The sequence below is a fragment of the Eumetopias jubatus genome, unplaced genomic scaffold (genome assembly GCF_037043125.1).
Source record: "Eumetopias jubatus isolate StellerSeaLion01/CBP00866 unplaced genomic scaffold, mEumJub1_p1.0 scaffold_11, whole genome shotgun sequence".
In the NCBI taxonomy this organism is placed as follows: domain Eukaryota; kingdom Metazoa; phylum Chordata; class Mammalia; order Carnivora; family Otariidae; genus Eumetopias; species Eumetopias jubatus.
The window spans coordinates 100241736-100255015 of NW_028274817.1; the positions used below are offsets into that span (position 1 = coordinate 100241736).

Here is a 13280-nt window from a genome sequence, read left to right on the forward strand (position 1 = left end):
ACATTGGGGAGGGTATGTGCTATGGTGAGCATTGTGAATTTTGTAATTTTGAATCACAGACCTGTACCTCTGAAACAAATAATACATTATATGTAAAAAAAAAAGAAGAAGAAGAAGAAGAAGAAGAAGAAGAAGAAGAAGAAGAAGAAGAAGAAGAAGAAGAAGAAGAAGAAGAAGAAGAAGAAAATAGGAAGGATAAAATGAAGGGGGGAAATCGGAGGGGGAGATGAACCATGAGAGACTATGGACTCTGAGAAACAAACTGAGGGTTCTGGGGGGGTATGGGGATGGGCTAGCCTGGTGATGAGTATTGAAGAGGGCACATTACTGAATGGAGCACTGGGTGTTATATGCAAACAATGAATCATGGAACACTACATCAAAAACTAATGATGTAATGTGTGGTGATTAATATAACATAATAAAAGAAATTAAAGAAATGTAGATCGATGAAATAAAATTCAAAGTCTGGATGTAAAACCTTGCTTTTAAGGTCAATTGATTTTTGACAAGATTGCTAAGACAATTCACTGGTGAAAGAATAGTCTTTTTAAACCCTTGTGCTTGGATAACTAAATATTCACATACAAAATAATGAAGTTTGACCCCACATAACACCAGACACAAAAATGAACTCTTAAATGGATTATGATAGAGCTAAATATAAGAACTAAAAGTTTATTTTTTAAAAGATATATTTATTTATTTTGGGGGGGTGCAGAGGGGTAGAGGCAGAGGGAAAGAATCCTCAAGCAGACTCGCCGCTGAGCATGGAGCAACATGGGGCTTGATCCCAAGACTCTGAGATCATGACCTGAGCCGAAATCAAGAGTCAGATGCTTGACTGACTGAGCCACCCAAGTACCCCAAGAACTAAAACTTTAAAACTGTTATAAGACAACATATGAGTATTATGAGTTAGGCAATGTTTTCTTGTATATGACACCAAAAGCAAGAGTGACAAAAGAACAAATATGTAAGTTAGACTTCATCAGAATTAAAGACTTTTGTGCGGCAAGTGATGTCATAAAGAAACTTTGAAGACAACCCACAGAATGGGAGAAAATATTTGCAAATATCTGATAAGGGCCTTGTATCCAGAATACATAAAGAACTTTATAACTCAACAAGAACAAAAAGATAGCCCAATTACAAATCGACAAAGGATCATAATAGTTCTTCAAAGAAGATGTACAAATGGCCAATAAGCCCATGAAAAGATGGTCAACATCATTAGTTATTAGGAAAATACAAATGAAAACCGTGAGATACTACTTCATAATCACTAGGATGGTTGAAATAAGAAAGACGATAATGAGTGTTGACAAGAACGTGGAATAACTGTAACCTCATACATTGCTGTTGGGAATGTAAAATGTTACAACTTTGGAAAAAAGTTTAGCAGTTCCTGTAGCTATTAAACATGAAGCTACTATCTGACATGACATTGCCACACTCAGGTATGTATCCAAGAGAAATAAAAACGTACATCCACACAAAACCTTTATACAGATATTTGTAGCAGAGTTATTTGTGATAGCCGAAAAGTGGAAAAAACCCATGTTTATCAACTAAGGAATGGTTTCTTAAAAGGTAGCATATCCAGCAATTGAATATTATTTGGCAACAAAAATTAATAAAACACTGTACCTGCTATAACATGGATGAACCTCAAAAACATTATGCTGGGTGAAAGAAGCCAATCACAGAAGAACACATATTGTATGAGTCCATTTGTATGAAATATCCAGCAAAGGCTAGGGGAGAGAGAAAATGGACAATGCAATGTGACTGTTAATGGTACAGGGTTTCTTTTGGGTTTGAAGAAAGTGTTCCAAAATTAGATTGTGGGGGCTCCTGGGTTGCTCAGTCAGTTGAGCGTCTGACTCTTGATTTTGGCTCAGGTCATGATCTCAGGGTCCGACTCCTGATTTTGGCCTAGGTCATAATCTCGGGGTCATGGATCCAGCCCACATTGGGCTCAGCAGGGTCTCTGCTTGAAACTCTCTCTCTCTGCCCTTTCCCCTCCCCCTAAAATAATAAATAAATAAATCTTTTAAAAAATTAGATTGTGGTGATGGCTTCACAACTCTGAGTATACTAAAAACCACTAAATTATACACTTAAAATGGGTAGATTTTATGCCATGTGAATTATATCTCAAAATTGCTTTCAAAAGGCATGTTTCTACATGTCATTGAGACTACAGATCTTTTCCTGTTTCTTCAAGTTTATAAACTGCTTTAGAAATGTAATTTCTCAGGGTGCCTGGGTGGCTCAGTCATTGGGTGTCTGCCTTTGGCTCGGGTCGTGATCCCAGGGTCCTGCGATCGAGCCCCACTTCAGGCTCCCTGCTCTGTGGGAAGCCCGCTTCTCCCTCTCCCACTCCCCCTGCTTGTGTTCCTTCCCTCGCTGTGTCTCTCTCTGTCAAATAAATAAATAAAATCTTTAAAAAATGTAATTTCTCAACATATATTAGCAACAGAACCTATTCTCTATGAGTCATTATACTAGTTTATTCTATCCCTGGCCCTGGCCCCAGACTTTTTGGAGAAGATAGAATTGCCCTTCTGGGGAGAGGATTGTACCTGACTAGCTGTATCTGTCAAGATAGTCTAAGTTATACCACAGTAACAACCTTCAGATCTAGAGGTTTAACACAAATTTTTTATTTTACTCATGTTATGTGTCTATTGTAGATTCACAAGAGGGTTCTACTTAGCTTAGTTACTCAAGGCTGATAACAGCTGAGTTATCAAGAGGGTTCTACTTAGCTTAGTCACCAAGGCTGATAACAGCTGAGTCTTGATATATACTTCCATGATTAAAGAGGCAGAGAACAGGAATAATGCCATCAGTTCATAAACCTTCTGCCTGTAAGTGACAAGCAGCCCTAATCAGTTACATAGCCATCCCTGATTCAATGGAGGTGCGGATGGCATGAAAGGGCACTGAATGTTTGTGGGCAATAATGTATTCTACCACAGTAGGCTCATGGGGTTTGAAAAATAGCCAAGAAAAATGCCACTTTCTGGGGATCTATCCTCTGTCATTGTCTCTGGAGCCATTTCCACCCAACCATTTCCATACCCTCTCCACCAGACTTCTCTTAGATGCCTGGGGTAGCTGGGTGATTTCTTAATTACAACACTACTTAAGCCTTTTAATAAAGTCAGCAAATTAAAGAGAGAGCCCAGATAAAGAAAATGCTTTCTAAAATGTCATAATGAAATTAAGGTAATGAAGTACTTGGAGGGCTCTCCTCCCTTCTTTTTGTATAAAACTTATTCCAAAGAAGCTGGAAGAGAAATGGGGCCTGAAACTAAAGAGGGAGGAAAATAAATTGTATGCCATTAGTTTAATTATGAAAATTCATTACATGAAGCCATGTAAGACAGAAAATAATGGAACTCTAATGGGTTGGCTGATAACACATTTACTAGCCTGCTCTCAGCTTGTAGTCATTGTTGAAAGGACAAAAAGTAACAACTTTGGTATGTAGTCCTCAAAGCTATTGAAAAGATTAATCATTTCCAGTAAGCTGGAAAATGAGGGCCATTTTCTTAAATAGTATCCCCTGTATAGAGTGTTACCTTCTGAGACAGAGATGTTTGGTAATGTCAGAGGTTTAATAGATGAATCTTGAAGTTAATGGTGAGAGGCTTTACTTTTGAAATAGCTTCCTTACAGATATTTTAACATTTCTATTATAAATCCATGAAGAGGTTTTATAGGTCATTTTAATTCACACAAGCAAGAAAGACTGTTTCTCTTTCCCAATAGAGATTTATAGAACATTAATTCATACTTACAACTAAATTGTTTAGTGATTTTTTTTAATAAACTAAATCTGTATTTTTTTTTCTGCTGTCTTTGTTTGGCAATGTCTTACTTTATTGTACACAATACTTTTCCAATCATGCTATTATCATCAAGGAGACTATTTTATATTCTTCAGTGTTCAGTTATAATAAGCCCGATCATTTGCATTAAATTCCGTTATATGGAAGTGTATCTTCTTTAACTAGATTGAACCCTGAATATTGGAGTCAAGAAACTTGCATTTTTGTGATGCCTCTTTCACTGATTAGCTTTGCCACCTTCAACAAGTCACTTAAACTCTCAAGGTTTTTGTATTATTGGATGGACAATTATGGGATTGGGTTGGAGAAGAGGAAAGGGGATAACAAAAGATGAAAGTGGATGTGTAGGTGGGGGTCCTATGTTGAAGAGCTTTGTAATCTAAGGAGAGAGGTTTGGATTTTGTCTTGTAGGTAAGAGGGAGCCATTGAAAGTTTTTACAGAGGAGTGATATGGTTCTATTTACGTTTCAAAAATATCACTTAAGCAGCTGTTTGATGATGGAAGGCCTGGTTTGAGATGGAGAAAAGGAACCAATAAAAAGGTTGTTGGAGAATCCAAGCAAGAAATAATGAGAGCCTAAATTAAGGCAGCGACAGTGGAGGATTAGGTCACCGACAAAGGCCAGAAACTCAACTCTACCTTCTGTAGCAGGAAATTAAAAGTTAAATAGCAAAGGGCATTGGTATAGGTTGGGGTAAAGAATTGGGTCCACTAATCCAATTTACAGCAGTGACGTGTCAGAATAGTTTTAGTGGGGTGGTGTTGGCAAAAGCCTGATTTTGATGAGTTGTAGAGGGGCAGGAATGAAATCCGGTTGAGACAACAAGTGAACATTTGCCTTCTAAGGAGCTTAATTGTGACAGAGGACAGAGAGCAGGTTTTATTGTTGTTGTTTGGAGATGCATGGGTTGGCAGGGGGACTCATGTTTGAAGGCTGTGGAGAAAGACCCTCCAGAGAGACAAGAGACTGAAAAGACACAAAGATCCCAGAAGAGATGAGTGTCCAGACGGAGGGATCTGCTTCCCATAGCACAAGGATCACCTCTTCCTCTGAGACTAAAGAGAAGGATGCAAGATGTCATCTCTGTTTAATGAAATGTATGCTTGTTATGTTAAACTGTGTCATTGTAGGCAGGGCCCATTTGCTATGAGATTTCTTCCAGTTTGGATCTTCAGGGTTCAGTCTGGAAACCACCCTAGATATTTCAGAGGAAATTTAATATCGATGACTGGTTCCATGGCTAATGGAAGACCTGAGAAACCCAGTAGGAGACAGTAGGGCAGCTTGGAGGTTGGCAATATCAGGAAGCTGTTGGCCACCTCAAAGGCAGGAGGGCCAACCAGTGTTACCAAAGTCCAGAAACCAGAACCATCTGGTGCTTACTCAACTGCTGTGGAGGCTGCACAGAGGGTCCTGACACTACAAAGGGAAGGGCTGTTCCTTAGGAAATGGAGACATGAAGAAGGCTCTGCCCACATAGAGAGGAGAAAATATACTTGAGTTTCCCCCTTCCTCCTGCTCTTCCATGTTCTACTGAGACCTCTCACTGGCCTAACCCATCTAGAAGCCAACTAACAAGAAATCCTGGGAAATTCTCATCCGCCGAGGGGTTAGTTCATCTGCAATACTGAGTAGAGTAGGAGATTGCCAGAGAACGGATCTAAAAGCTAAGAAGCTCTTCCGCTGTTAGCTCACAGAACTAGATTTTTTTTAAATGAATTTCTTAGTTTAGGTATGCCAACACGGTATCCTAAGCAAAACAGAGAAACCCAGTATGTAGGACTTTTTGTCCGTAAATATATTAGGATCCTATTTTATAATTTTCCGAGCAGTTTTGAGTTTGGCCTTATGACAAACCTGAGGCACAGGCAGAATAAGTCACTCCATCCGATTTTACACACAACAAAACTGGGACTCAGAAGGTTAATGACGTTCTTAAGATCAAACAGCAAACAAGGGCCAAACAAGACTTCCTGGGAAGATGTCTTTTCATTACTCCGTAGTGCCTTTTGTGAAGCTCCTTTGAGTCACAGTCATTAAAAATGTTAAACTCTAGTTCATCTGGAACAAACGGTAATTTCATTTGTAGGTGACCATCCCAAAACATGTTTTATAAGGAAACCTCAACAACACTCAACCTGAAATTTTTAATTTTAAGTCTGCGGACTCACATTTATCTCCTGAATTAAAGGGAGCCTTTTAGATAAGCTGCAGCATTATAGACGATGTCTATAAAACAGTGGGTCCCTTGCTTTGCGTTCAGTAGAGGCTTACCCTGGGGTGAATATAGGGGGGTTTATTCAAAATAGTAGTAGTAGCAGTAAAATTAGTATGAGTGGGAGTAGTAGTAATAGAAAGGGTAGTAATAATCACAATGATTATAGCTACTGTTTACTGAATGCTTTGAATGCACCAGTCACCATTCTAAATGTATTCCCTGGATTTTCTAAATGAACCCTCATGATAATCTTTCGAGGTAGACGCTGTTAATACACCCATTTGAGAAAGAAGGAAACTGAAACACAAAGAGGACAATTAACTTTCCCGTTTGTCACACGACTAGGAAGTGATCAAGCTAGGATTCCAACACAGCAGGCCCAAACTTCTAACTACTCTCTCTCTCCCTTCCTTGTTTTCTCCCATGCAGAGTCAGTATCCCTAAAAAGAATTCTTACAAATAAAAAATAAGGAAAGGCAAACATTAAAATGAAAAACTTTTAATACTCAAAGTTCTTGAAAATAATTCAGGTTGTCCCATAGCTGACAGTCATTTTTCTGCCTAAAATGCTGTGTATAAAATATCAGCACCATATTAGGTTTGAATATAAAATATTTCTTTCCTGGTTGGGGACACAATCTTTTGGGGATTTAGCATTTTATATTCTTCATGGAAAACGCCACCCACATATATATGCACCCACAAAAATCATCTTTTTTTATAGGCTTGTGTTCACAGTATTTCAAATTTCTTCACACACTGTGATCACCATACAAACAATTCCCTGTAGTGTATACCATTGTAAATAGAATTCGGAAATAAAAAGGAGTGTGTGTGAATTCTATTGTATTTTTGAATTTACACTCCTTCTGTGGCTTGGAGTTATCCCAGTAGTAAATTTCACAGTAGTAGGCAAAACTGGTCAAGGTCATTGTTTGTAGTCTGAAAGACAACTTGGTTAAAATCCAGGTTGGTCAACATATTTGAAGGAAGGGAAACCGTCTGTTCAGGTGAATGTTTTTAAGAAGGGAGACAAGAACACTGTTGTTGAGAACCTTAGAGTTGAGATAAGGACCTTTGCCCTGTCAGTGTTGCTCAAGGTCAGTGGGATTTCTTCTTTTTAATCCTACATCCTCATAAAACCTGGGCAGTATACAGTGAGGGTTAGAGCTCAGTCAAGATTTCCGTAGATAGAAAAATCTCAATTTCAATGTGAATACAAATTTGAAGAAAAATATATCACTTGTGGGTTTTTTGTTTTTTTTTTTTTTTTTTTTTGGTCTTTCAAGAATTAAAGTTTATCAAAAAGCTCTGGTTTGAAATCAAGCCTCACTCTTTTACCTGTTTACTATGAAGTCTCTAACTTTAGCTTGATATTTCCTTCCAGATTTTGGAAAATTCGAGCATAGTTTTCAACTTAAACTTCTGGGTATTTTTTTAAGATCTATAGATTAGAACCACAGGGTGTATCCTTTTTCCTCTAGACTTTTCAAATAGCAACCCATGAGTGAGTGGTGGCTTCCAAGATTATCTTTCTTAGGTAAAGTAAGTGATTTTAATTACATTTATTAAAATTTTAATGCTCTAATGTTGCTTTATCATATTTCTTTAATAGAAAAAAAGGTATCCCTAAAAAGGAATTAACTTGGAAAAATGTAACCAAGTCATAGGTCTCAGTTTCATGCATTCTTATGCTACCAATTAGAGATTGAATAGATGATGGATAATAAACTCTTCTTTAAAAATGCAAACACCATCTTATGGATAAAAAGGCCCAGTTACAGTGCATATTACTTTAACACTGTAGGTTTGGCTTAAGTAAGGAGGGGAAGGGATGGAAAGGTCATTTTGTACCTTAGGATATTTCTAGAAAGCGAAAGCCTTCAGGGGGTATGTTTCACCTCAGAAAGGCTTTTGAATAGTGTGAGGATCCGAAAAGTAGAAAATAAGAGCCACAGGGCTTGAGAAAATGAGTACATAAGGAAAGACAGACATTCCACAAGGATACATTTTAATTGGTTTGTAGTGTAGCAACTATTCCCTATACCTTTAAAAATTCTCTCCCTTTTTCCTTTCATAGCAAAAGTTAGTGATATTGGCTTTAGATGCTTGGTACTAATTTGGTTATTTGGCTCTACTTGTTATATGCAACAAATACAATTATTTCTTTTGATTTGAGAATAGAATGTTCTAGTTAACTGAGAAATGCCAGATTATATATACATTATACATTTTCAAGGAATAGGAGTGCACCCAAACATACTGGAACTACGGTAGAATTACTCTTGTTTGATTTTTATTATATAAACAGCATACCAACATGAAAGAACAAATATTAAAACAAAAATGACTATTCTTCAGAAACATCAATTCATTCCAATTTCCTGTGTTCCCCTTCTAGTTCATGACTTAACAGACTTAAGAAATTCAATATAGATAGAAATTGTGTTTTGTTTGTTACGTATGACTTTGATGCCCATTTATTGCACGTTAGACCATTGGGTTGACGTATTGTGTTAGTTTAATGTCCTCTCATTAAACACTGAAATTTTCTCATTTTTGTACTATATTAGTTAATGAAGATCTTTATTCCTATAATGTATTTCTCTTCTTTTAAATATTTTATTAGGAGAAAATACCAAAAGTACAATAGTTAAGTCAGTGGGAGTAAGCATTTGTATGTCACTTGATATCTTTTGCCAGATTGTCCTGCTAGATACTGTTCCCAGCAGTAGTACATGGATATGCTAGTTTTACCACAGCCCTTCCCGCTTTGGGTCTTATTTTTTATTAATTTAACTGGTGTCAAATTATACCATCACTGTCTTGATTTAATGCTCTATTTTTTATTTTTTAAGTTAATTCTTAAAATGGACATCTCTTATTCTTTCTCTTGTTTGAATTGCTTATTCCTAGTCCTCTGTCCCTTTATCAGTGGCTTAACCCACTATGTTGGATTTGATATAACCACCTTAGCAATTTAATATCATCTTAATGCTTTAGAAGCCTCCTCCATGCCCTTATGGCCGGGGTTAATTGTTTCCAGATAAACCTATTATTGGTTTACTTATTTTATATGTGGTATATCAAGTGATGAAAGACAGAGCTTGATAATACTCAGTTGTCAGAGACAAACAAGAAAACGTAGGTCATTTGGTTTAGCAAGATTCTTACATTGGAAATTTTATTCTAATTTTAAAAGAGGATATTTATTAAAGTATTATGAATAAACTGGTCCTTTGAAAACGTTCGCAACTAGAATAACAGTACTGTTCTTTTGATGTGTGATATTTTCTATATGCAGCTGTAGTTGAATGCCAGTAGATGGCACTAATTACATAAACAATTCAACAATTTAATGAAGAGGGAAAGAAATACATTAGTTTTGCTTTTCTGTTCAGATTTTGGTATGTCCCATACTCAACAATTATATGGGAGCTTATTTTTATAGTTTGTTCTCTCCCATGAAAAAAATAATTAAACCCCCTTGATTTCCAATTAATTGCCACTAAATTGAAATACCCGATACTGAGTATTGCTCAAGATGCGGCATTTGAAAAGTTTTGTCATGAAAAGTGGGTTAGTTTATACAGTCATGATTGACTAAATCACGTGGTAGGTTAAAAGTAATCATGTAGACATATTCTGACCTGAGGATTCAAAAGCTATTTATGAAAAATTTTAAGAAACTACAACTCAAGATTTCAGAGAAAACTGACATTCATTTTCTTTCCCATATGCATCCACAGCAGTTGGCCAAAGACCTCCGCCAGTGGCAGATAAATGTAGATGTTGCAAATGATTTGGCACTGAAACTTCTCCGGGATTATTCTGCAGATGATACCAGAAAAGTTCACATGATAACAGAGAACATCAATGCCTCTTGGGCAAGCATTCATAAAAGGTATGAATGACATTATTTCTGAAACTAGTGTTGGCTGCCATGATGGATGGGTGGTGACACCGGGTGGACCACGTAGATTTGTTTTCCTAATCCTGCTAAAATGGGGCTTCAGAGGATCCAAGGTGACAAATGCCAAGCAAATACGCAGGCTTACCTAAATCCTCTAGAATTTTAAAGGTGAGGGACCTGAAGACTGGTGAAATTAAGTGATTTGCCCAGGCAATGATATAACTAAGAGTTTAGACAAACAAAAATACTGATTTATAGCCAGAAGAGCCATGTGTCAATATGTTTTGAGAACTCTATACAGAGAAATATTCTATTCCATAGTGACACATGCTGCCCCATTCTTAATCTGACAAGGAAGTTGCTTGGCGTTTCATGATGGGATTATAGCTGTCCATGGTGCCAACATTGTATCTCACTCCACATACTCAATGAGAAAATCCGTGCAGTGTAACATGACTCAGAACTTCATTTCCCCTTCCGTATCAATGAAAAGTAACAGCTCTTAGAGATACTATCTCCTCAAAGTAGATTCTGTGTCCTTATTATGCACTCCTTTAACCCCAAGTGCTTTTCTTTTAATAGCACGTGTCCTAATTTTAAATAAAAACCTGAATTATGTAACTAACTGTTTAATGTTTGTCCTTCATATTAGTCTAAACTCCCTAAGGACAGAGACCCTCTTTCTTTTTTTTTAAATTGTGTTCGGTTATCCAACATACAGTACATCATTAGTTTTTGATGTAGTGTTCAACGATTCATTATTTGCGTATAACACCCAACGCTCATCACAACATGTGCCCTCCTTAACACCCATCACCCGGCTACCCCATTCCCCCATCCCCCTCCCTTCTGTAACCCTCAGTTTGTTTGCTGGAGTCCAGAATCCTTCATGGTTTGAAAGACCCTCTTTCTTATTTGACACATCCTGAGGTCCTGAACCAAGTGATACAATGCGGAGCTGGGAAATACTTGTTGAATGATGACTCTCTTTGCATAATGTAGTTACCTTGTTCATGCTATGGTAACTTAAGGATTATTGGATACTTATTTTTAGTTCTGTCAAAAAACAGGGACAATTCAGCTCAGGTCATGATCCCAGGAGTCCTGGGATCCAGCCCCCGAGTCGGGCTCCCTGCTCAGGGGGGAGTCTGCTTCTCCCTCTCCTTTTACCCTTCCCCACTGCTTATGCACTCTCTCGCTCTCTCTCAAGTAAATAGATAAAATCTTAAAGTAAAAACCAGGGGCAAAAAGAGTACCTGTACCGTGATGAGGAAAGCCACAGTGAAATGTAAATAAATTCCAGAAGATGACATGAATTACTGAAGATGTCAGGTGGCCTTTATTAAGAAGAAAAGGCCTCCATCAGGGGGAGAAAAACCAACAGATTTTGAAGAGCAGAAACTCTTAGGAGTAACAAGCTACTGATATGCAGAAACTGAGAAAGCAAGTAAATCTTGAGACTGAGTTAGGAATTAAAGAGTGAAAACTCCTGCGACACTGGATTTACATCGGTGGCCCTGAGGGAAGAGAGCAGCTCTAGTCTTGAATTCCAGATAGTGGGTGTTCAGATGACCATGGAAAAGAAGTTTCAACCTGAAGCTGGGAGTTACTTTCGGGGCCCTATCACATGGACCCTGGTGGAAAGAGGACAAGCTTGAATAGGGGAGTGATAATTGGAAAAAAAATTCTTAAAGTTACTGCCTCCTCTCAGTGGCAAGGTTTGAATTTTCCCAATTCAAATATAGATCTGGTATCTGTTGAGTTAAATAAGGGCAGATTAGGCTCAGGAAGACTTAGGCATATGTGAGCCAGTGGTATCAGAAGCTCAATAGTTAGAACTCAATGGGAAATGCTTGTTTGTCAAAGAGAAGCCTCTTCTTTGGGAAAGCAAATTAAGATCAGAAATCAGTTTGGTGAGTTTAAGGAATATAAGCTAAGAAGGGGCCAAAAAGAAAACTTGTTTCTGGTACAAACCTAGGGCTTCAGGGAGGTCCTATCCCATCTGTGCAGCTCTTTCTGGAAGCCCCCTAGCTCCACACTCCCATGCTCCTCTGATGTCCAAGCTGCTCTGTCTCTTCTTTTAATCACTTCCTCAAGGTCTTGGATTCTTCAGAGGAGGGGCTTCCAGTTTATATTTTTTGACTTGGTCCCTAAAACTCTACCACCTAAAGAAGGTATATAGTTATTTCTCCAATGGCTAAAGTTAGATAGAATGTTAGCAGCCAAGGGCGCCTGGGTGGCTCAGTTGGTTGAGCGACTGCCTTCGGCTCAGGTCATGATCCTGGAGTCCCGGGATCGAGTCCCACATCGGGCTCCCTGCTCAGCAGGGAGTCTGCCTCTCCCTCTGACCCTCCCCCCTCTCATGCTCTCTCTCTCTCTCTCATTCTCGCTCTCAAATAAATAAATAAATAAATAAAATAAAATCTTTAAGGAAAAAAAAAAAGAATGTTAGCAGCCAAATTACATTTTCCACTGGCCCCTACAGAAGCTGAAGTCTGCCAAACTAGTTTTGACTCATGCCTCTAAAATTCTTCCCTGTGCCTTTTTCACATGTACTCTGTGAAAATGCATCCACTTGTGTCGTTTCAGTCCACTGATGACTATCCATTTATGTCATTTGCCGCTGACAATGATCTTGTGACTTTCAGATCTGCATATCCCACTGACTTATTTCCATTTGAATGTCCCTCCAGAATCTCCAACTGAATGAGCCCAAGGCTGAACTCATCTTTGCCCTCTTCCAAACTTTTTCTCCAGATGCAGCCTACTTCTCTTCCCATGATGCCGCTCCAGTGAATGTTACCACAACCCAGTCAGTTGCCAAATAGAAACTCATGCTTGAGTCTTCCTTTTACAAGCCTAATAGCTAAGCTATCACAAAGCTATTTACTGCAGAAATCACTTTCAAATCCAGCCACTTCTCTTTATCCTTCCTCCTCAACTGTTGGGTTTTGCCTGAGTGACTACATCATTCACCTAACTGGTGTCCCTCCTTCTAGTCTCTCCACTTCCTATCCATTCTCTACATAAAATGCAGGCTGATCTTTCTAAATATGGTATATTTATGGAGCTCACTCTCCTCTGACTTTTAAAGCCTTTAGTGGCTTATCCATTATTTTCTGAACACAGTCCATACTCCTTTAAATGATTTTGAGGTTGTGTGTGATTTAGCCTTTCCTTAAAACTACAGCCTCATTTTCTGCACTTACTCAGTCTCCCCTCCCAGGTGCCCCACACATAATTAAGTAACATTGAGCTATTTTCATTTCCTCGTAACTACGCTC

The 13280-nt window shown here is 38.2% G+C and overlaps 1 protein-coding gene across 3 annotated transcripts in view; it reads left to right on the forward strand.

Moving 5' to 3' along the window:
- Positions 1 to 13280, forward strand: part of DMD (dystrophin) — a 1674912-nt gene that overhangs the window by 1146313 nt on the left and 515319 nt on the right. For all 3 annotated transcript variants that reach the window (XM_088028834.1, XM_088028835.1, XM_088028836.1), the window contains one exon: positions 9833 to 9987. In XM_088028834.1, the coding sequence (XP_087884960.1) occupies positions 9833 to 9987 (155 nt within the window). The remainder of the gene's footprint in view (positions 1 to 9832; positions 9988 to 13280) is intronic.